This window comes from Lissotriton vulgaris, chromosome 2_1 (genome assembly GCF_964263255.1).
Source record: "Lissotriton vulgaris chromosome 2_1, aLisVul1.2, whole genome shotgun sequence".
In the NCBI taxonomy this organism is placed as follows: domain Eukaryota; kingdom Metazoa; phylum Chordata; class Amphibia; order Caudata; family Salamandridae; genus Lissotriton; species Lissotriton vulgaris.
Genome location: NC_141687.1, coordinates 85206620 through 85230446, shown reverse-complemented (window position 1 = coordinate 85230446; position 23827 = coordinate 85206620). Strand labels below are relative to the sequence as shown.

The 23827-nt window shown below is 44.8% G+C and overlaps 1 protein-coding gene across 1 annotated transcript in view; it reads right to left on the bottom strand.

Annotated features, from left to right (window-relative positions):
- The window catches only part of LOC147729613 (germ cell-specific gene 1-like protein), a 157908-nt gene that overhangs the window by 57594 nt on the left and 76487 nt on the right, over positions 1 to 23827 (bottom strand). The window contains exons 4-5 of the mRNA XM_086958466.1: positions 18172 to 18219; positions 12537 to 12689 (exon numbers count right to left, since the gene is read on the bottom strand). Of these exons, the coding sequence (XP_086814592.1) occupies positions 12537 to 12689; positions 18172 to 18219 (201 nt within the window). The remainder of the gene's footprint in view (positions 1 to 12536; positions 12690 to 18171; positions 18220 to 23827) is intronic.

Below are 23827 nucleotides of genomic sequence, written 5' to 3'. Positions count from 1 at the left end.
GACAATTCATATCGTCTAGTTTTGGACTACAAACACCTAATGCATGTTGCTAAACATTTGCAGTACAAAATTCGCTTAGTGCTGCACTAATGAATAACATATTTAGGAAAAAATATAAAACGACATTAGACATATCTAATGGTTTCTTTTGTCAAAACATTGCACCAGAAAGCAGGTATTTGACTGCTTTCTCCGTAATGGGGTCTCAGAAAAATTTCTGTCGACTCCCATAGGGGTTCAAGAACAGCCCAGGACTATTCTCAGCTAGGGTAACAGAGTTACTACAAATATATGACGATGAGGCATTATCCTACGTAGATGATATCTATCTCACAGATGACGACTTGGATACTCACTTGAAAAGAGTGAACACCATTATACTTGGGTTTGCAGCAGAGGGTTACAAATTCAACTTTAAAAAGTCTCGAATTGCCCATCTGACAGTACTATTCTTAGGATACGAATTATCAAGTGAAAGAAAAAGCCTAGCGGACAACTTCTTAGAGAAGTGCGCTGTACTCCAAGCTCCAAAAACGCTGAAGAATTTACAATCCATACTAGGTTTTCTGAATTTCGGAAGAACATACATTCTAAATTACGCAGAGAGGGTTAAACCTCTCTACGAACTAATTAAACCTGATTTTAAACAAATCAATTGGACTCAAAAACACAAAGAAATTTTGAAATCATTGCAAACAGACATGTTAACAAAAACAAAATTAGACACACGTGACAACACACGCGATCTTGTAATCCGAGTCATCCCAGGAAGATTCGGATTCACGTACCTGACCTCTAATGAGGGAGAAAAGGTACCAATTTCAATTAAATCTCACTTGTACACACAAGCAGAAAAAACATTCAGTCACACAGAAAATACTGTGAAAGCAGTGCAAATTGCATTAGCAAATGAACGAGAACTAGCACATGGTAAAAGGATTAATATTCTCATAGCGGAATCCGCCTTCGAGGCGCTATTCAGCCTAGTAAACCTGCCTACAGTGTCACTGGATCCGAAATGGATACAGTGTGTAGATTATCTAGGAGCGTAAGATGTGAAATACTATTTCGCCCCGCAATTCGAAGAACTGAATGATTTAGAATATGAAGAAGAATATCCTCTGCCAATCGAACTTCTGCCTCTCCCACAATACGCCTGTATAATCTATACAGATAGATTTGTACAGCATTTCAACGTAGAGAGCAAATCCTACGATGCAGCCTGTGCGATTGTTAAAGGTCGTTGGCTGTGCGGTAAATTCAGACCGAAAGTAACAAAAACTGAATCAGTAAGAAATTGTTCGGCTCAGAGAGCTGAAATCAGATGTTTAAAGATGGCGCTTGAAAATGCAGAACGTGATTTCCCCACACTTATCGTGTGCGATTCTCATTTATGCGTCAACTCTTACAATAATAAACTGCAGAGCTGGATTGAAAACGATTACAAAGATGACATAGGTGCCACAATAAAGCATAAATTGCTCTGGAAACAGGTAGCTCTTTTACAGAAAGTACTACAAAAGACTCACGTGATACACGCACAGAGTCTTCAACGTGATGGCGTTCACGTTGCAGGGAATTCATTGGCTAACACAGCCACAGCGGAAGCAACTAAACCGGCTTCCGTAGCCACAAAAAAGCGTGCAGAAAAATACATAGACGGGGAATCCATGCTGGCAGTAAAAACGACCGTAAAAGGCGACTGTGCAGCACTACCCGTGAACTATCCACTCAATTATGCATACGTAATCAATGCAAACTCCGTTCCTTTTGCTCGAATCCCTGGAGTGGGGGATAGGGTAATTCTAAACATGAACAGGAGAATATTTTTATTAGCAGACGCACACATGGGTTTGGGTCCTAGGCACAGAAAGATCAAGGAATCCCTGACTGAATTACAATCAGTATACTGGTGGCCGGGAATGAGTGTACAACACCAAATATATGCAAACAACTGTGAAAACTGCAACAGGGATCGCAGTAGTGAACTATGCTACCGGCTACCAATCAGAAACAGCGTAACGCTGTCTACACCCCATCCTGCGTCCTATTAATCGTTAAGGCTAAACACACTTAAAAAATGTGGCCCCAGCGCTCGGCGGACGCTAGAACGGTTATAAAAGATCTGCGAGTCTTTATCGGCACATACGCAATTACCATGTTCCATTCTGACCAGGGTCCTGCTTTCAGCTCTCGAGCTTATAAGGAGGCCATGGCCAGCATGGGAATTGGGTTGCGGTATTCTTGTCCGTCGCACCCCGAAGGGAATAGTGTGGTAGAAAGAAAAAACCGAGACATAAAGCGATCTATAACAGCGAAGGTATTAGGTTCAGGCGCTGGGTGGGTCAAACATTTAATAAGTGTCCAGTCCAGTCTTAACAATTTGCCAAGAAATTCTCTAAAAGGTTTCAGCCCATACGAACTATTGTTCGGAATTAGAATGAGAATTCAGGACTTAGATAGTCAAGTATCAGTGGTACAAGATAATAAAACAGACTTTGACATCAAAGATCGTTTGGCTGTTTTACAGGAACTGAATGAAACAAGAAAATCCTTAAGCAACATAAAGTTAAAGCAACAGCCAGATACCACTGACGAGGCACCACAAGCAACAGCCCCAGCAAGGCCTGTCTGGATTCCAAAGATTGGGGATCTAGTCAGAGAAAAAATAGCGGTGAAGAAGGAATTTGGGACTACTTACAGAAAAGCAGTACCTGTCTTGGCAGTCACCGGAACAAGATCAGTTGTACTACCGCCACTTGCTGGTAAAAAGGAGAACAATCGACCTGGTAAAACCACAAGCATGTGGCCTATAATCAACAGTAGGCCCAGTGGACTCCCAAGAAACAACAGAATACCCAAACTTGCAACAATCCAAGAGGTTCAAACTGAAAGACTAATCACATTCGATCAGCCTGCAGTGCACAGAGAAGAACTATGCAATAATGCCATGGAACTCGTGCCTCTTGAGACACAGATTGAAACAGTTTGTCAAGAAACACCAGTCTACAATAATGTGGCATCAGAAAGTGCTACCGAAAGACAGATTGAAAGAACAATCCCAACAATTGACAGAACTGCTTCTGGTTATTTCATCGACTTCGACAACTTTTCCGAGGATCAAAGTAACCCCGAAGTGATGCCAGAAACAAAAAAGACTTCAAAAGAAAATACAACAGAACTCTTTCAACAAATCAAAGAATTATATCTGGATTCACCGTTGATTGAGCATTGGATTATTTCAGGGGTATTCATACTCCTACTAAGCCTAATTTTAGTTTTAATTTTAGGAACGTTTATTACAATTGAATGGAAACAGCAAGTCAGAACATCAACCTAGTCCTCAAACCACACAGATCATCCCACGTGAAGAAAAGAGAACTGTCAACAGTAAATGTCACAGCCATTCCAATACCTGGTGGGGTAGTATGGGAGAAAACTGACTATGAGATCTATAGTCCGGTCGAGATCCTGAAGTATCCTCATCAACTGAAGGTTTCCTTAAGTGACTTTGTAAAACCTAGTACATTCTCTGATGATTGGGACTTTAACAGTATTAATGACATGATGTCTGATTTAGTAATGTCAGCTAGATTTACAGAACATGATTATTTACAAGGTTCGTCTAGTTATGAACAGTTGTTCTGTTTTACACATTATGGCGATCATTATTTGCATAAATCTGCACAGCCTTGAAATGTTTTTAAGTATAATCAATGGGAACATTGTGCTACACCACCTAAAAGCAATTCTTTGAGAAATTCAAGTACTTCTCAGGGTCTAACACCAGTGATGCAGAAACGTTTTATTACAAACTGTTAGACAAAACAGGAATGAAAACAATGCTGACAAACACTAAATTAATATATTCAGAAGCATTTTATGAAAAAATGAAAAAATGATGACATTTGGTTTTGATTATTGGAAAAATAACATTGAAACAAAAACCATTTGGGGTACAAAAGATTGGCAGGTACAAGGTCTAGAAGCACTATTCAGAACCTGCATGATACCAGAACAAATGATGTTTTTAAATGACACAATTCACCAAACATCCTGTCTTGGCCTAGCTAAGATCAAAGACCTAAACAAACCGTCTATTCCGAAGCCAATACCTGAGAATGCAACAACAGATATTGAGATAGACGTAACTAAAATTTTACATTTTAACAGAACACATCCTGATTGGAAAAAGTGGTTAATCTGGCCTACCGACACAAACAACTGTCAAGATAGATTCCTGAATAAAACACAGGGGTTAAAAATGACCAGACAAGACCCTAGATACTCCCAGAGACAACATCCAGGGATAGTAACAACATACAGTGTAGGGAAACTCTGCCTCGAATGGCTAGGATCATCCACACTGGCTGAAATTAAGCAACACTTATCTTTACTTAAAGATGGTGCTTAAAGATGGTGCTGATAGCGGCCAGCATCTATGCTGCGTGCAACGAGGCTTGGAAAGTCACACAAATTGAAACAGCAGAAAAAATATGAGAAATTGATCGTATTCACTTGGAAAAATCAGTTTCTGTAGTGGACAATGGGTTAATGACTCTGTCCTCCAGAATATATTCGTTGGACAATATTGTATCCTCTGCCTTTGACATGATAGACAAGGACTTGCTAATGTTACAGCATGGCCAGTCACAATTACGTTCTATTGTACAATTAGGCTGGACGCTGCAAAATCTTCGCTCAGGCTATGTGCCTTGGCGTTTAATCAACACAACGTCATTATTTTCCATTTTTACCCTTACTGATAAACAAATCAGCTTGGCACAGAAAGGAGCAGACTATACAATCCTGAGCATCGAAAAACTTGAGAGATTACCATTGACAATGTCAGAAAGTCCTGTCATTGAATGGATAATACACAGAATTATCACTATTCCGATAACAACTTTCCGATTTAAAAAGTGCCTTGAATACATACCTACTGGCCAGTATGAATGATTGGGTAAAGGATATGTTAAGTCAGCATGGAAATTACCATACACACATTCATGCTATAGTGACAGCGACAAAAATGTATTTCTTAGTGGTGAAAACTGTAAACATTCACTAAGAGGTATACTTTTGTGTCAGGGTATTAATTTACACGGCGCCTGTGAAGGTAATTCTAACAACCTTTCATTAAGCATGGGCGAATTTTGCGAATCTCGCGTTGGCGGATTTTGCGGATTTGCGAACTCGCAATCCGCAAAATCCGCGAATTCTCGCGAATTTGCGGATTTTTTTTTATGTTCGCACGGGTTTCTGCAAGTTCGCGAGGGTTTTGTACAATTTCGCAAATTGCGAAATTGTACAAAGCGCGTGCGAACTTGCAGCAACTCGTGCGAACACAATGACATGAAGAGAAAGAAGCTCCTGGTCACAGGAACAGCACGGGGATTGCGCTCATGAAAGTCAAGGATGCAAAGGCCTCTACCCAGCATCACAGCTGATTTTCCACAGTAGATTTGGGAAGAGGCACACCTGTCCCGCCTCGAAGACGCTCATGATTGTTTTTGGGCTAATGAATGAGTCACTGAATTTGAGCATCAACTACTTCGAGCGACCATGTGTGTGTTACTATGCAATCGCCCCGAAGGGCGCAGGGGTCCCTTGAGTGAGCTGTCCATCATAGTGGGTGAATGGCGGGAAGACGGTGCAAACCACGAGTGTGTGCGCGGGGCCAAACGTGCGGGGCTTCCATGCGAGTTCACATGCCTCTTGTGTGCATGAAAGGTCAGAGAAAGATCAGTTCAGCAGATGAAGAGAAAGACGCCCCTGGTCACAGGAACAGCACGGGTATTGCGCTCGTGAAAGTCAAGGATGCAAAAGCCTCTATCCAGCATCACAGCTGATTTTCCACGGTACATTTGAGAAAAAAAGCACACCAGCCTGGCCTGTTGTAACTATTTTACGATGGCGCCGGCAAGCTGCCAGCGCCATCCTAAAATAGTTACTAAATTAGCTTCAACAGGAAGCTCTAATAGATAAAATCGAGCACCTGCTTTATTTTATCTATTAGAGCTTCCTGTTGAAGCTAACTTAGTAACTATTTTAGGATAACGCTGGCAGCTTGCCGGCGCCATCGTAAAATAGTTACAACAGGCCAGGCTTCAACTTTTGCCCCCAGATCCGCCGCTCGCGGATTTGCGAATTCTCGGTAAATTCGCGGGTGTTCGCGGATCGCGAATTTACCGAAAATCCGCAAAATCCACAAGCGTAACGGATTTTCCTCCCATACTTACCTTTCATGCCACCAGCTTGTCACACCTGCAACGCAGATAGAGCCCTTCTTTATGCAACTCGCGAATGGGAGTTACATTCTAAGAACGGATCACAGATGTTGTGGCCTTGTGCCAGGGAAAAGTTATCTAGTAAGCGTAACTTCCATGGTCAAATGCTGTATGCAAGCATTGTTCCCGAGCGGGCCTGGAGACATAGAGACTCCCATCTGGCCTCGTCTGAATCTCTATTCTATACGAATTGATACTTTAAGCAAAATGAAGTCTGTGCTTTTACAGACAACAGTGCCCATAACGTCATCAAAAGAGACGTATGATCTCCTAGTTGCAAGGACAGCTACGGAGGTTCATGACCTTTTATCAACAAATTGCCCCGTGCATTTCGTAGAAATGTTGAGCCAACTCTTAACATGTCTAGTGCCACAGGCATCCTAGGCATATTTAAGACGATTTTTACGGGACTGCTAACACCATTTCAAGCAATTCTGGGAATCGTTCCAAATTTTGTCCACTCTGTTTTTGGCGGCATACCCCTATTTTTGGGACTTGTAGCAGGGATTTTATTTTTGACCCTCCTGCTTCGTTATGGCAAGCCACAGCTCAGACATGACTCCTATGGGAATGGAAGAAATAATCCTAGCAGTTGGCTACCGGGACAGAATAACCAGAGTCCTTGGATTGGCCAGGCTGAGAGATCTAAACATGACCTGGTTCCTTTCATTCAGACCGATATGGCAAAATTCCATCTTACCTGTACTACGATGTATGCTATGCGGAGATGAGTGCGTGTTGGACATCTGTCTTTCACTTCCATCAGCAGTACCAATGGATATCGATACTTTGCTCAGTCCAATAACGGCTCACGCATTGTGTTGTCCCCAGCGGCTACCAATCCTGATGACGGCATTCGTTGAGACTCCTGTGCTACGACTAGGTGGTAACAGTGGAGCGAGTGACAAAAGCAACATCACCCAGGTACGACCTTCTGTGAGCATTGCTGATCCCGACTTTGATGACAGCAATCATTCTCACACCTGCCAAGTTACAGCACTATCGAATTTGGTCGAACTGTCACCTGATTTTGTAGACCAATTCTTTGAGAGCCCGTCTGATATGATGTTCTCACCCGAACAGAAACAATAACTTTAGAGAAGCATTCTGACACACAGCGTTCCCATGACCTCTGAATTCGGCCTTCAGTTTTGAACAACAAAAACTGCTAAAAGCGTTGGAACTCTATTCTTCCCGTTCAAGCATTAATTCTTTTGAATTGAACACTTTTTAATATTCACCCTTTTTGGCACGAAAGATTCTTTGCTTAAAGTAAAACTATTCATAGAGAACAGAAGCTTCAACTTCTATTTCTAAATACATCTAGAGACATAATATCTTTACACCAGCCTCTAGCACATTTTACTGCAATGCATTTATATGTGATGAAATTATCTCGCCCTTCTTCTGTTTCAGAGATATTTCATGTGTAATTCTTTTTGCATAATCGTTCATTGATTTCATATGCTATAATTTTTGAATGATTTCTATGCTTCAAAAACGTACAGTACCTAAATTTTCACATATTACAAATACGCCTATTTCAAATGCATATATGTATTTTGGGGTGGGCAATGTTACACATGCATCTTATTGCTCTAGTTTTAGTAATTTGATGGACATGAATTTGTGGAGTGGGTGTTACGTTCTAATCTAGGACCCTGATCGATACTGTGACCTTATGCCCCTATTCGGCTGTAAATCCATTTATTCCCTATATTGGCATAAACGTTCAAGTGCAATATTCAGAAACTCGTCTCTGGCCTCACACAAACAGAGACACATTTCAGAATAGCTTTCTCTGCCACTTCCTTTGCAACCAATTAGTGCAATGACATAGCAGAAGTTACTATCTGAGATTCCTAGATTAACACTCTGAGTTCTTCAACAAGATAAAAACTCAGCAACCTGGAAATCCCCGCTTGCTGTGTTTTGATTAGTAATAGAACTCTAATGAGCACTGATAGACATCTTGATTGACGTCTTATGTCCAAAAACTTACGTCAAACAAGGCACCTTTCAGGTATAAATATTACCAACGTTGCCTTAAGCAAACGCTGTCTCGCTGTTGTGTTGCTGAAGCTATCAATGCCATTGCTGAAGAAGCTGTCATGCTGATGATACCATAGCTGCTATCACTACTGCTATCGCTGCTAACTAGCGAACGATGGTGTGGTGAACTTAGGAGCTGAACAGCCGTCCCCTGCAAAGAGCCCAGCAGATGCAAGCTGCCCGCGGACGCTGCCCCTCCTCCTCCTCCTCGACGCGCTGAGAAGAGACGCTGTCTTTCTCCTGCAGAGAAATCCAGCTCCAGCGTTTCTAGTCTACCCTTGCGGGTGACTGGGATATCGAACCCCTGAAGGAGATACCAGACCTCCATCATTCTATTCCAGAGGTATGGTGTTGACTAAACCCTTAGAGAGAATTCTTGAAGCAAACCTTGGCAAAACCAACTTAACTTAAAGCTACTTACTTACTCCCCTCCCAAGTATTAGGCTTAGGTCAGGTGCACTGGGGTAGGCGTAGTTAGAAGCACCAGTTGAGTATTTTAGCCTAATGTATATATGAATGTATATATGTTTTATTCATTTTAAACCATTGTATGGCTAAGAAACCATATCAATGCTTTTACAGTATTATTTCGTAATACTCATCTTACTGTACGTACTTTTTATAATAACAAGTCTTGCAATTGTGGCAATTCATTTCTCTTGTACAAGAAGAAAGACTGTTCAATAAATGTTACCCTTTATTGACAACGCCCGTCTCTCTATTCTCTACATATTGTGAAAGTAAACTGCACAACCACTGACTGAGTAAAATAACTGTCTATTGTTTCACACGACCCTAGAGATTGACTCTTGATCTGAGGAGCAAAGTTGTCATGTTGCACGGTTGTTGGAAAACTGAATCCCTTCTTGGCTGAGCCAGGGAAGCTGATCATTTCCTATTTCAGTCAAGAAAGTTTCCAGTGACCTCTGAGCTAGTTGGTAACACCCCCAATTAAGTTTAGCATAGTCAGTGGAGGCCTAGAAGATCCGCACTTCTACGTCGATACTACTGTTTATGTTATTCCAATGCGCAGGGCCTATTGGGAAAATAGGAACTACACTACAGCTCTGGTATGGCTCATTGATACACATCGAGAATACCTAGCACCACCGATAACGGAAGAGGAGACACTTGCGGCCATTAAAGCCTTACCGAACAGAAAGGCGCCAGGACCCGACGGGTTTACTGGAGAATTTTATAAAGCTTACACAGAAGATATAATTCCCCATCAACTCGAAATGTATGAAGAGGCACATAACACTGGCGCCCTCCCACAAACGCTCAGAGAAGCGCTCATAGTGGCACTTCTAAAACCCGATAAGGACCCATCAAGGGCGGACTCATACCAACCTTTGTCCTTAATTAACACAGACGTTAAAATATTAGCCAAAATCATAGCCACAAGACTCCAACCACTTATGTCCACGATGGTCCTGCCAGACCAATCGGGCTTCATCCCAGACAGATCCACCACCCATAACTTGCGAACGATATTTGCATTGCTACATCAGGTAAATCCAGAACTTAGAGCCGTGGCTGTACTGCTGAACGCGGCCAAAGCATTTGACTCAGTGGAGTGGCCATACATGTTTTGCGACATATTGGCCTCCCCTTGCAACTGTTGACATGGATTAACCTACTTTACATGAACCCCACAGCCCGTATTAAAGTGAACGACCATATATCCGAACCGATACCCATCCAGCGAGGTACACGGCAAGGCTGCCCGCTTTCTCCCTTGCTATTCATAATAGCTCTGGAACCCTTGCTTGCAAACTATGCCAAAAATATGCCCATACGGCACTCCGATTCAAACTGCGGCCAATTAGTATTTCGCTATATGCGGATGACATGGTCCTCTACATCCGGGACCTTGAGGCTAACCTCTCCCCTGTGTTACGCGAATACCTAAAATTCAGAAGACAATCAGGCCTACATATAAATTGGAGTAAATCTGCAGTGCTGCCTCTGACTGATAGCACCAGCGCACCACAACTAGACTTCCCTCTGGTGTGGCAAGCTGACCCAATTAAATACTCAGGAATTTGGGTACACAAGGATGTAGAATTAGTGATCAGGTAAAATTATGGCACGACTATTGACCGCGTGGAAGAGCAGATACAGAGGTGGATAGTACTTCCCCTCTCCCTGGCTGACCGGATCTCATTGCTAAAAATGGTGATACTTCCGAAATTATTGTATTTATTTGTAAATATACCGATCACCCCTCCTGCATCAGTTTTTTCTAGGCTACGCACAATCTTTGTGAGGCTGATTTGGGCAGCGAAGCAGGCTAGGACTGGCCTCTGCACACTTACCCTTCCTTATCATCCAGGTGGTTTCGCGGTCCCAGACATCTATCTCTACTGTCTATGTGCGCAAGCACAGTTTGCGTACTACTGCCGCCACCCAGTACCGTATATGCCGCTTTTAGCAGTGGAACATGGAGATGCGTATCCGATACCACTCACGAGCATCATATCACATACTAGACCTCACCTCACACTGGAGGAAATAAACACCGTACGCACCACATCTCAGGCATGGGAATGACTCGGGCAGCTGGCACATAAAACTCCTATTTATGCCCCGACTCTTCCGTTAGCTTATCATTCTAGATTATCAGTTACGATGGAAAAGAACAATCTGGCGCTCTTGGAGCAAGTGGGCATATCGCTGCTAGGACACTTATACCCGAATGGCACATTTATCACACAAGAAGACTTAGCATATGTCAGCAACCAGACACCGCTATTTCGCTTTTTGTACCATAGAATACGAGCAGCTGTTCGTGAACTGTACACCTCATTCCCTGATGAACGCCCTACTCTGCACTCGCTACAATTGCTGCTAACTTCACCAAGTCATACACACATCATATCCAGACTATATAAACAAGCACAGGCGGAGATAGGAGTTGATACACTCCGAACACGAAACAAGTGGTCGGCTATGCTGGATGCACTTCTCTTAGAGGATGCCTGGACGGCGTGCTGCACACTGATCATACTCTTGACACCCAATGGGAATCTACGTCTTATTCATTATAAATATCTTCATCAAGTATACCACACTCCTCTGAAATTGTTCAAACTTAAGCTGCGTGATAATGCAAGATGCAAGCGATGTGGGGCAGATCAGGCGGATTTCGGCCATCTTGCTTGGTGCTGTGAAAAGGTGGGGAAGTACTGGGCCCCAGTGGCCAACACTCTGTCACTAATGATGTCGTGTGACATCCCATGCACACCCAGGGTGTGTTTACTTGGCCAAGATGTGCCGCTAAGAGCAAAGAGAAAGAAATTGGTGTCCATACTATTATTATTAGCGAAATGTAGACTATGCATGCACTGGGACAGCAAACGCACTCCAGAGATTAGGGACTGGTTAGTTGACACAACCTATTGCAGAGATAACTTTCTACTGTCTGCTGAGGAGCTGCCTACAGGCTCTACAACATGTGATGTCTGGGTGCCGCTATCTGACTATTTACGTAGCAACCCAGGTCTGTCAACAATGGTCTCTGACACCACGTTCCAGTCCTAGACCTTACTATCTGTTATCATCAATAAACATGACTGAACTGTTAGAATCAATGCTTGTGCTATAATTATGACATTGTGCTAACTTTATATATTACATATTAGATCTAAAGATGGAACACTGAGATATGTGTAATTGGTGCTCATGACTGATGTATGATCTACTTTTTCTTGTTGTATAAGACAAAATCAATAAAAAAAAATCTTTTTAAAAGCAATGTTCATGAAAGCTCAACAAAGTAGAGCAAAACATTGCTGGCCCTTGTGGGTTCATGAAGAAACGAACATCAGATTACCTTTCTTGAGCTGGATTACAATTCTGCACACTCGTTTCTAGATTGCATAGAGGGACTGTTGCTGATCTCGCAGACCTTTGGACCTACCATATCTTACAAAACGACCTTTCTGCACTGGACGGCTGTCACGAAGGTCAGTGTAAAATCACAACAGAACGGCTGCACTCTTTGTGAGTTGGGAATGTTGCACTGGAGCAATCTATGGAATGCGACCTGTGATTGGTGCATACATAGAATCAAGCAGTGGTGACGGTGAAAAGATAACACCGAGAGCAGATCCTTGAGGTGTTTGTGCCTTGGAAGGAGCTGTGGTCAGTAGGCAAGGTTCAGGTTGATTGAGTAAAGCAGAGGGGTCTCACCTGAGAGCACCGAGGACATTGCAGCGAAGGCGTTGACCTTGAGTTTGCACACCGGGTTCCCCGTGTAGAACATCTCGAGGAGCAGCAGCCCGAAGCTGGCCACCAGTAGCGTCATGTAGGCCATCTCAGAGCCCAGGGACAGCCAGAGGATGCCTGCAATCAGAAACCATGGAGACATTATGCACAGACTGTGTGGAGGGCTGGCATTGGAGACACTGACACCTCCAGCGACAGCTGCAGCACTTCACTGCCACCAGCAGCTGACGCGGTAAACAGCCTTTATAACAAAACTTTTACAACGTACTACCATTACGACGCAACCATTACAACGCAAACCATTACAACGCATTGCGCCGGGGGGCGCTCTACGATAGGTAATAGTTTAATTTACTATCCAACACCTTCCCTACTATCCACGGAGACTGAAGTTGGAATAGTAAATTAAACTATTCACTATCCAGCACCCCAAAGCGCTATGCGTTGTAATAGTATGCGTTGTAAAAACTGCGTTGTAACGGCATGCGTGGTAAAACATGCGTTGTAACGTCATACATCCGCTGACGCTCTGCACCTATACCTGGAGATGAAATATATCACGTACACGACTGAAATACTTGAGTGGCACAGTCAATCATCACATACAGCTGGAAGACGTCACCCGCACTTCCAGCTGAAAGACTGCGCTAACACCTGCAACACTTTCCCAAGAGCTGCAGCTGCAAACCTCAGCGACAACTTCACATGAAATCCTTCAATGCAGCTGCAAAGCTCTATTGACACACGCAGTTCAAACACTTCACTGATAGCTGCACCTGAAACACTTTAGTTACAACTGCAGCTGCAAACTTACAACGACAACTTCAAATGAAATACTTCACTGAGCAACACACAATGCTAAAACCCTTCACTCACACTTGCAGCTGGAAACGTTGCCTGACACGTACAACTAAAACCCCTCACCCACAGCTGAAAGCCTTCAGTGACACATGCAGCCGAAATACCCCAGTGTCACCTCCTGCTGATAGAGTAGAACTACTTTATGTCACTTCCGGTTCGAGGACTAGCCGGCACCTGCAGCAGAATCACCTCAGCGACAACTCCAGCGGACACCTTCCACTGACGCGTGCAGGTGGAAGACTGCACTGAAACATGCAGTAGAAAAATGCCTCCAGCACCTGCAGCTAAGACTTCCAACGCATCTGCAGCTGTAGAATCACATCTGAATGAATATGAGTCTTATAATGCGCAAAAACTTAACCTCAAAGGGCATCAAGGCGCAGGTAACAAAGAAAGAAGGTGATGAAGTCATAATAAGTTAATTATTACGCCAGGGAAAAAAGCCATGTCTTCAAAAGTTTATGGAAAACCACCAGTGAGGGTTGACTAGAGAGTTCAGACGGTAGGATATTCCATAATTTGGGCACCAGGAAGGAGAATGCTCTTCCACCCCATCTTACCTTGTTGAATCTCGGGACGGTAAGAAAGTTTTTAGTGGAAGAGCGAAGTAGTCTGTTGGGGGTATAGGGGCTAACTGGGGATTTAATCCCTTCAGACCCTGGTCCAAAAACCGCCCTGTGGGCAAGACAGAGGAGTTTAAACGAAATTCTGTCCTGTATAGGCAGCCAATGAAGTTCTTTTCTCGCCTTGGTGGCAGATGAGCGCCTGGGAAGATTCAGAACCAGCCTAGCGGCGGCGTTCTGAACCACCTGAAGTCGTTGACTCAATTTCTTATTAATTCCACCATATAGCACGTTGCATTAATCGAGCCTGGAAGATACCAGGGCGACCGTTGACTGTTTACGTGCCTCCAGGGACAAATAGGGGGCGATCTTTTTCAGGGTTCGAATAATGGTACAGCATGTGGCCACTGTTTTATTGACCTGACGGTTAAATGAAAGGGCCGGGTCAATTATGACACCTAAATTCCTGGCTACCTGTGCAGGTTGTGGACATTCCCCTAGAGAAACAGGCCACCAATCCTCATTCCACACTTCGTGGTTCCCCCCAAAGACCAAGATCTCAGTCTTCTCTCCGTTTAGTTTAAGATGATTACGTATCATCCATACTGATACCTCTTCCATACATGCTCTAAATTTAGGAGCAGAGTCTTGTGTTGGTTGGGAAGTGGAGACAATTATCTGAGTATCATCGGCATATGAGAGTACTTGATACATCTGCAGCTGTAGACTGTCACATTAGATATTATCGCGTGCTTTTATTACACAGAACTACTGGTACAAAATCAGATTTCACTGGTGCATGTTTTTATTTACCACATACTACATAATTTATGTGAAATTTAAATATCTTGATTTCATCTAAACAGAGGCCTTCACTAATTAATCTTTAGGCATAGGAGTGGATTTAGAAATGTCTGCTCGAAGCCACTCTTCACCACCATCCATTGTTTAATGACAAACAACTTCATGATAAGCAAGCAAGCCATAAACCTCCTAATTGCAGTCAAGCCAAATATAAGCTGAACATTACAGGAGGAGCCTGAAACATTGCTGTTTCAGGCTCCACTTCAGCTTGGAAGGACCACGATCCACCACCACCAGCAACAGGTTGCGCGCAGAAACTGGAACAAGATCACAGCCGACCAGCTCGCGACTTCCCTGAGCATGAACCCTCCCACCAGAACAACGAACCCAAGCCAGGCGGCCACCAACCTCACAAAGTGGATCAACGACTGCGCAGACGCACTCGCCCCCCTGAGGACCCCGCCGAGCAGACCTGGTAGCAAGAAAGCCCCATGGTTCACCGACGAACTCAAGAGCTCCAAGAAGAACTGCCGAGCCCTCGAGAGAACCTGGCGCAGAGACCCAACTCCGGACAACATGGCTGCCCTCAAGCTCGCCACCCAAAAGCACCACCAACTCATCCACGCCACCAAGAAAACCGCATTCAAGGAACGACTGGACAACAACGCACACAACAGCAAGGAACTCTTCAACATCGTCAAAGAGCTCTCCAACCCCAACGCCGGAAACAACGACATCACCCCTTCGCAAGACCTCTGCAACTCCCTCGCCTCCTACTTCCACAACAAGATCGCGGACATACACAACAGCTTCAGCACTCAACCGACGCACGCCACGACTGAACCACCGCCCCCCACCACCATCCTCCGCGCCTGGACTCCGATCAGCACCGAAGACACCGTCCGCACGATGAACTCCATTCACTCCGGATCTCCGACCGACCCCTGCCCTCACCACGTCTTCAACAAGGCCGACGCTGTCATCGCACCCCACCTGCGGGACATCATCAACACCTCCTTCGACACCGCTACCTTCCCGGAGAGCTGGAAGCACGCCGAACTCAGCGCCCTACTCAAGAAGCCATCAGCCGACCCCACCGACCTAAAGAACTACCGGCCCATCTCGCTGCTCCAGTTTCCTGCAAAAGTCATCGAGAAGACTGTCAACAAGCAGCTGGCCGCCTTCCTCGAGACGAACGGATCCCTCGACCCCTCGCAGTCTGGCTTCCGGGCCAACCACAGCACCGAGACCGCACTGATCGCAGCCACCGATGACATCCGAGCTCTGCTCGACAACGGAGTAACAGCAGCCCTCATCCTCCTAGACCTCTCCGCGGCCTTCGACACTGTCTCAGCACCTCAGCAACGTCGGAGTCCAGGAGAAGGCACTGGAGTGGATCATCTCCTTCCTCGCCGGAAGGACACAGAGAGTCCGCCTCCCTCCGTTCAGATCTGAAGCCACCGAAGTCATCTGCGGGTTTCCTCAAGGCTCTTCGCTCAGTCCAACCCTCTTCAACGTCTACATGAGCCCCCTCGCAGACATCGCACGCCAGCACAACCTCAACATCATCTCCTACGCCGACGACACCCAGCTGATCCTCTCCCTCACCAACGACCCCGCCACCGCCAGAGCCAACCTTCACAAAGGGATGAAAGAGATAGCCGGATGGATGAAGAACAGCCGCCTGAAACTGAACTCGGACAAGACGGAAGTCCTCATCCTGGGATCCTCACCCTCCGCCTGGGACGACTCCTGGTGGCCCTACGCCCTAGGCAGCGCACCCAAACCAACAGACCACGCACGCAACCTGGGCTTCATCCTGGACTCCTCCCTCTCCATGACCAGACAAGTCAACGCCGTCTTCTCGTCGTGCTTCAACATCCTGCGCAGGCTACGTAAGATCTTCCGGTGGATCCCCACCGAGACCAGGAAGACGGTCACCCAGGCCCTCGTCACCAGCCGGCTGGACTACGGCAACTCCCTCTACGCCGGAACCACCGCCAAACTCCAGAAGAGACTCCAGCGGATCCAGAATGCCTCAGCACGACTCATCCTGGACATCCCCCGTCGCAGCCACATCTCCGGACACCTGAGAGACCTGCACTGGCTCCCGGTCAACAAGAGAATCACCTTCCGCCTCCTCACCCACGCACACGCACACAAAGCCCTACACAGCCAAGGCCCAGGATACCTCAACAGCCGCCTCAACTTCTACGCTCCCAAACGCCAGCTTCGATCGACCGGCCACGCCCTCGCCACCGTCCCCCGCATCCAAAGAGCCACCACAGGGGGACGGTCCTTCTCCTACCTCGCCGCCAAGACATGAACTCCCTCCCGACCCACCTCCGCCTGACCCAGGACCACCTCGCCTTCAGGAAGCAACTCAAGACCTGGCTGTTCAAGCAGTAGCGGACCCCCCTCCCCTAGCGCCTTGAGACCCTCTGGGTGAGTAGCGCGCTATATAAATGCTTTGATTGATTGATTGATTGATTGACTGAGCTCGACTAGTGGCTATTCGGCAGTCTAGTCATGAAAGCGAAGCTAAACATGAGCATTCCAACAAGACCCATAGTTCGCTGTACCTTGCTGAAGGCAACCTAAAAAAATCCTAAAGACAAAATGGGCTATTAAACAAAGCAAAGCCTGTTATTTTAAATACCCTATATTTCTGACTATAATCAAATAATTTTCATGTCTTTCAATCAACTTCCGATTGTTCAGTATTTCACTTAGTTTCCCAATAAATACCCTTTTCATGTTATTGGCACAAACCTAAATATATATAGTAACAAACACATAATGTGTAAAATGCAATTTATTCCTATGTTACCATCTTACCTTATTACACCTGAGCATGGCGCAAGGCTGTGTGCTGCGGTGGTTGGGTGCACAGAAGGCGGGTTTATCTTTTTGTGTGGCCCTCTCCTGCTTGACTGGCTTTAACTTAATTTCTGGAACCTGGGCAAAAAGACTACTACACCCCCCCCCCTCCCACAACAATGTACTCTGACCCATAAACCTGATACTCAGAGGGCTAAAACCATCTGTCATAGCTCACTATGCTTTTCCACTGTACATTGATACAGAAAGTGTACTAACAAGCTGCAGTGCATTTAGATTGCCCACCTGAGTGACTTCAGATGATGACTTCAGACCTGCCATTGCAGCCCTGAACTGCAAAGACTGCAGCACTTACATCTCAGAAGGAAACTGTCTGAAATTCTTAAAAGTTCACTTCTAACATTAGGTGTTTCCCAAGCAGTGTCATTGATCATTGGTGACACCATCTGTGAGCTCACCAGTGATCCATCAATGATGTCATTTGAGGTGTTAGATGTTATGAGTGATGTCCCGCGCAAGGATGATCTTACCTCGTTCTGTGGGTGGTGTAAGCTCCAAGAAACTTCTGCATTTTTCATCTGAAAACAAACGCAAAAAAAAGCATCAATATGGCTACCGGTTGCAATGCTGATAGCGAATATATCAATAGCATGAGCTGAATATCATTAGGGAGGCAAGGTTTGCATTGAGGAACAGCAGGATAAAAATGCCTCATCCATGGTACATCAGTGTTTGTCTGGTCCTTGGTAACAGAAGGTCAACTCTAAGGACTGGGATGGGCATGGAAGTAGTCATGCGATGACCAGTCTCGGGATGTGGTCATGTCCAGTTTGTTGCCTGTCACACCTTAGATTACTGTCAATAACAGGGTCAGAGGTGGAGATGTTTGCAGGTAAGCTGAGCTCTGGCTTTGCAGGGGATGAGATGCAATGGCCGACAATCCTACTATGTACAGTGTAAATCGGTTGTGACATGCGGCAGCAAACAGCAAAGCCAAGCACTTATTTTCTCCTCCTACTACTTGCAAAAGTATGTGTTTTTCATCCAGTTAGAGGTGCTTTCCCTGTTGGATATTCCAATTATGGATGACATTTCTACAGTAGTTAGTAGAGGTTGAGGTCAAAAGTCATATGTTCTGGCACCTGACCAACTCTTGGCTTGCAGAAGGGAAATTCGAGCTGTCTGAAAATAGCACACGTTACCCTACTTTAAAAAAAAACTTGGAGCTGACCTAGAAGACCTAATCAATCTCAGACCAATAACACCTCATTTTAATTGCAGAAAGTTTGGAAAGTTGTATCTCTGAGCAACTCAAACAATATATTGATGACCACATTTTACTAGATTATATCCAGGCAGGCTTAAAGGCTAGGCACATCGTGGAAAAAAACATTCTACGTATCATGGGGGCACTCCCTATGCTTCCTGGACAATAGAGGCTCCTGCCTTCTCATTCTCATTGGTCTATTCACGGCATTTGACACAGTCAACCTTAATGTCCAATTGAACACCCCTGAAGAAAACTGGAGGATAAAAGGATTTGTACTAAAATGGTTCCCCTCTTACCTTAAATATAGATCTTAAAAAATGAACCTCAACAGATCTCTTTCAAAACTGACTCCTATTACACAGGGGGAGCCTCAAGGTTCAATAATATCACCAACTCTTTTCGACTTGTGCATGAAACCTCTTAACACAATCCTGAAATATTTGTACATCTCCTACCATCTGTATCCCCATGATACACAACTTTTTAATAAGTCTTATCTCCCGAAGATATCTTCTTTCTTGGTCAAACCACGAAGAACATACAAACCTGACATTCGTTAAACCACATAGAACCCAACTCACTGAAATCTGAATTCCTCCTTCTCACCCATCCACCGCCACAGCTCGCTTCCGGTGCCAGATCAACGTTTTAAACGACAACCTCAAAATCATCAGTTGCATAAACTTTCTCAGCTTCATAATTGACAAGATGTTTAACCTTAAAGCTCATATCAATACTGAATGCCCAGGTCCAAATCAAGATTTTCAGAAATATCAAAGGTTTAATCCCAGATACTGGCTTCAAAAATGTGGCTCATTCTCTGGTCCTTATAGATAATGGGGTAACCCAAAAAGTCAGAACAGACCTGGGTGCAATACGAGAATAAAGAATGGTCCGTGACCAATTTTTACATGAATTGAATTCGAATATGTACAATCTGTGTTGCGTGGAGTACTACAACACTAATAATTAATATTCAGAAGCGTTCCTACATGCACATACTCAATAATCATTCATAAATACATATGTGGAAGACCCACACACAAAAATATAAACTAAGCGCCAGCCAATATGAAATGCTTTCAACAATAGTATTTAATTCAATAGTCAGCAGAGTATTTACTTTTCAATATAATGAGGTTGCGAGCAAGAAAAAGAATAGGGTAGTGATGGTGGAGGGTAGAGAGAAGGGGGTGAATCACAAGGAAATATAATACAAACAGTTTAGATGAATTCAGAGTTACTGGTAATCAGAACCAGACACAGTCGACCTGTCCAATGTGGAATGTTCATTTACATGTAATCTGTAAATATACATAAATGTGCAATTAATGCACCTTCAATGGAATGACAGGATGGAGGTAGGTACAGGTCTTGGCAGATGAAGAGCATCGACGTTTCGACTCGACTGATGCAATGAGGGAGAGTGAAGCCTTAGCTGCGAGTCTTCTTCAGGACATGGGATGGCAACCTACATGTGAGAATGTTAGTTAGAACAGGCGTTATGTGTGTTGGTAGGCTAGAGAGGCCAAGTAATGTTTGTACTGACCTAAGCCTGGTGCCAGGCCTGGCTACACAGGTAAGTATTGAAACAGTAAGCCCAATGGTCCAATTCACCAAGGGTCCAGAATACAATGGTGCGTAGAAACTTCATGCACCAAATGTGAAAACATCCATTAGTGATGTCCGACATTTCCTAGGAAAAGTCGTAAAGACCGTATGTTAGCCCAGCCATCGCCTACTGATCCAAATTACAAGGAGACACCTATACACCATCAGTGGACATGGCACAACTTGTGTGTGCCCTACGTAGCCTCAAGGAGTTGGTAAAGGTTGTGAACTTGGCTGCCAAGGGCCCCCTCCAAACAGTGAATCCTAAGAAGCCATAGATGTGAAAGCGGCCCCAGAGTGAGAACAGTGAAAGTCCTCTTGAATGTGACACTGTACTGGTTCACACCGCCTGGTGTGAACAGTGAAAGTCCTCTTGAATGTGACACTGTACTGGTTCACACCACCTGGTGTGAACCAGTACAGTGTCACATTCAAGAGGACTTTCACTGTTCTCACTCTGGGGCGGCTCATTCAAGCTCTGGTACTACTCGTTCATTAAATCCCCAATTCATCTGGCTTATTAATTCCCTTCTCCGTCTCTCATTCAAGCTCTGGTTCTACTCCTTCAGTAAATCCCTGGCCCAACTGACTTATTCATTCCATCGTCCCCAAGGCTCACATATGTTTGGTTTCATTTACAGATGGGTCCCCTGAAGAAGGGCACCAGGTTGCCCAAAATGCATCGAGATTGATGTACATAATTGAAAAATGCTGATGAAATATCTGAATTTAAGATTCTTGACGACACAATTTATGTAAAAATAACATGAAATAAACGTTAATCCACAACCGAATTCTTCGGCAAGTTTACTTATTGTTCTAAAAATACAGGCCCAGAAGGGCCACACAGCTGTGCACTGAGGGACATCCCCTAATCAGGGGATGCTTCTTTGAGATTTTCATTAATAACACTTGAAGGATTGGAAAGTGAATCCTCAAGGGCACGCAACTTGGGATATTTTGGCAGTGCGTGTCATATTTTCTTTTGTTGATACAATTCGTTATATTTTAGCAAAGGAATTGCTGTATAGTTGGCACACAATGAAAAATCATTCTGATGTGCAGCTCAGTTGTTGACTCTGGGTAGCATGTGTTTTTCAAGAACCTGCAAACGCTATATATATCTGTTTAACAAGACGGGTTTCTCAACCATAATGATGTATTGCTGTTGTAAATCATCCATTATGACAAGAAGTTACAGATGAAAACTATGTTGCAAATGACTTTTTTTTGCTACTCATTTTCATTATTTCATTATTTTTTTATTACAATAGTTAGTGTCTGCACAAATGATCCCTTGCTGAATTCAGAATTGTATCTATTTTTCAGAAATGTATATTTTTCCCGGATCACCAGTAGATTCTACACCAGTTTCCAGCACAATCTGCAAGTAGGCTGAAACCACAGAAATTAGGTATCATGGACTATCTCTTAGAAAAATGCATAAAAGTTTGCAAAAAAAGATTGTTTTTTTAAAGCAATACTACTTGTTCCTGAAAACTTGACAGCAGGGAAAATGGCATCCCAGCACAGCACACCTTTCCTTTATGCCATATTAGAAAGAAAAAAAAACATATGCTATAGGTTTAGGGACTGCGACAGGTACTCACACCATAGATTTGGGGAAGGGGTGGACCTTGCTTCTTAGATTGTGAGAGGTGATTGGATGGGATTTCCGGAAATTCTTGCACTTATCATGGTAACGGCAGATTTCACATCCGGAAGTCCATGTTGAGTCATTGCTTTATGCAGAGATTTTCCTGTCATTGACGCGAGCCAAAAACCACTGGAAGGGTGAGGCAAGAGAGTACCCAGAAATTAGCTGCTTCTCTAGGGGTTCTCACCAGGATGGTGGAGTGGTACCTTCGAAATTCTGCCATGGTAGGGGAGGGAGGAGCAGAGAAAAAGATAGGGTTTCCATGGACCCCATGGGTTGCCCAAGGCAGGCCAAGGGTGGTGGGTGGCCCAGTGAGGGGATGATTTCTGAGGTAGGAGGTGATGTGTTAGCCCCTGAAGAAATAGAGCATAGGTAGTGAGTGTCCTAGTTTCTCCAGGCAAGTTAGTGACTGAATCTGAGAAGATCTGAGAGGGTTGGTGAGGTCCCTAGATTGCCCAGGATGGGTTAGTGGTGGACCCTAAAATGTCAAGGTACAGAAGGCGGCTGCTCCAGTATAATGAAGGATGTCATCCTAGAGAAGGTTACGCAGAACCTGAGGAGGCGACTGTGGCAATGCCTATCCTGGTGTCCAATTAAATAGCTCTAATGGAACTAGACATAGGACAAGGGGCAGATGCCCTGTAGATGGAAAGTGTGCAGGAGGTGGATGAGCCCATCGTCACTGCCTACGTACGTTTCTGCCAGGTGCACTTTAGGGATAACAGCATTTGGGGTGCAATCCTGAGGCCCCTTGAGGTTTTGACTGCCAGGCATTGGTTTGGCTGGTGGGTGTGGCCCTCAGTGTCATGGTGTAATGGAGGGGGCACCTTTAGTGGCCAAAGCAGATGGCCTGGTAATGCCTGCTTCAAGGTTGGGGATCTTGTATATCAGGCTGATTTGGTGCTCTGCATTTCTATCTGAGACTGTTGCTCTGACCTGTCAGAAGGGCAGGCAGCCGAGTACTTTGCAAGACAGATTTCTGCTGTTTGCAGTTTAGGTGTCTGCCCTTTAGGTGGCTGGCCCAGTTTTGGGGGCTGATTCCCATCAGAAGGAGGTAGTTTTGAAGGCGGTGTGCCTGCAGTGGCATAGCAATGTGGCCGGGTGGGACCTGCTCCAGAGGGAGAGGACCTGGATCATCAGTCTATTAGAGATTGAAGCTTTTTCGGAAAGTATAGGCTCTGCATTAGCAGACACCTGCCTGGTGCACTTCAGATGTACCAGCCTTTGGGTACATCCCAAAGGCAACGCGGAAGTCCTGGTTTGCCAAGCATGGAGACAGTAGGTGGAGGCGGCCCTTCTGCTGGTGAGGTGGAAGGCGGCAGTGTGTGCCTACAGACTGAGCTGTCAAATTTCACAGGGGGGCCTATTTAGTCGCCGGTTTGACCACTTGAAGGCCAGAGAGTGGTCTGAGTTGGGCATGGGTGAAGCATGGCTTGCACAGTGCCCAGTGACATTTCTAGGTGGCCCAGTGGGGCTTAAGAGTCCACAGGAGGGACATGTACCCTGTTTTCAAGGATGATGGGGGAGGGCAGGATTTCAGGAGTGGTTCTGGACTATCAATGGGATACTGTTGTCATGGGAGGACTCTGTTGTGAGTAGGCTATTCTTTCCTTAGGAAAGTCAGCCATCCCCCAAGCGTGGTGGCAGC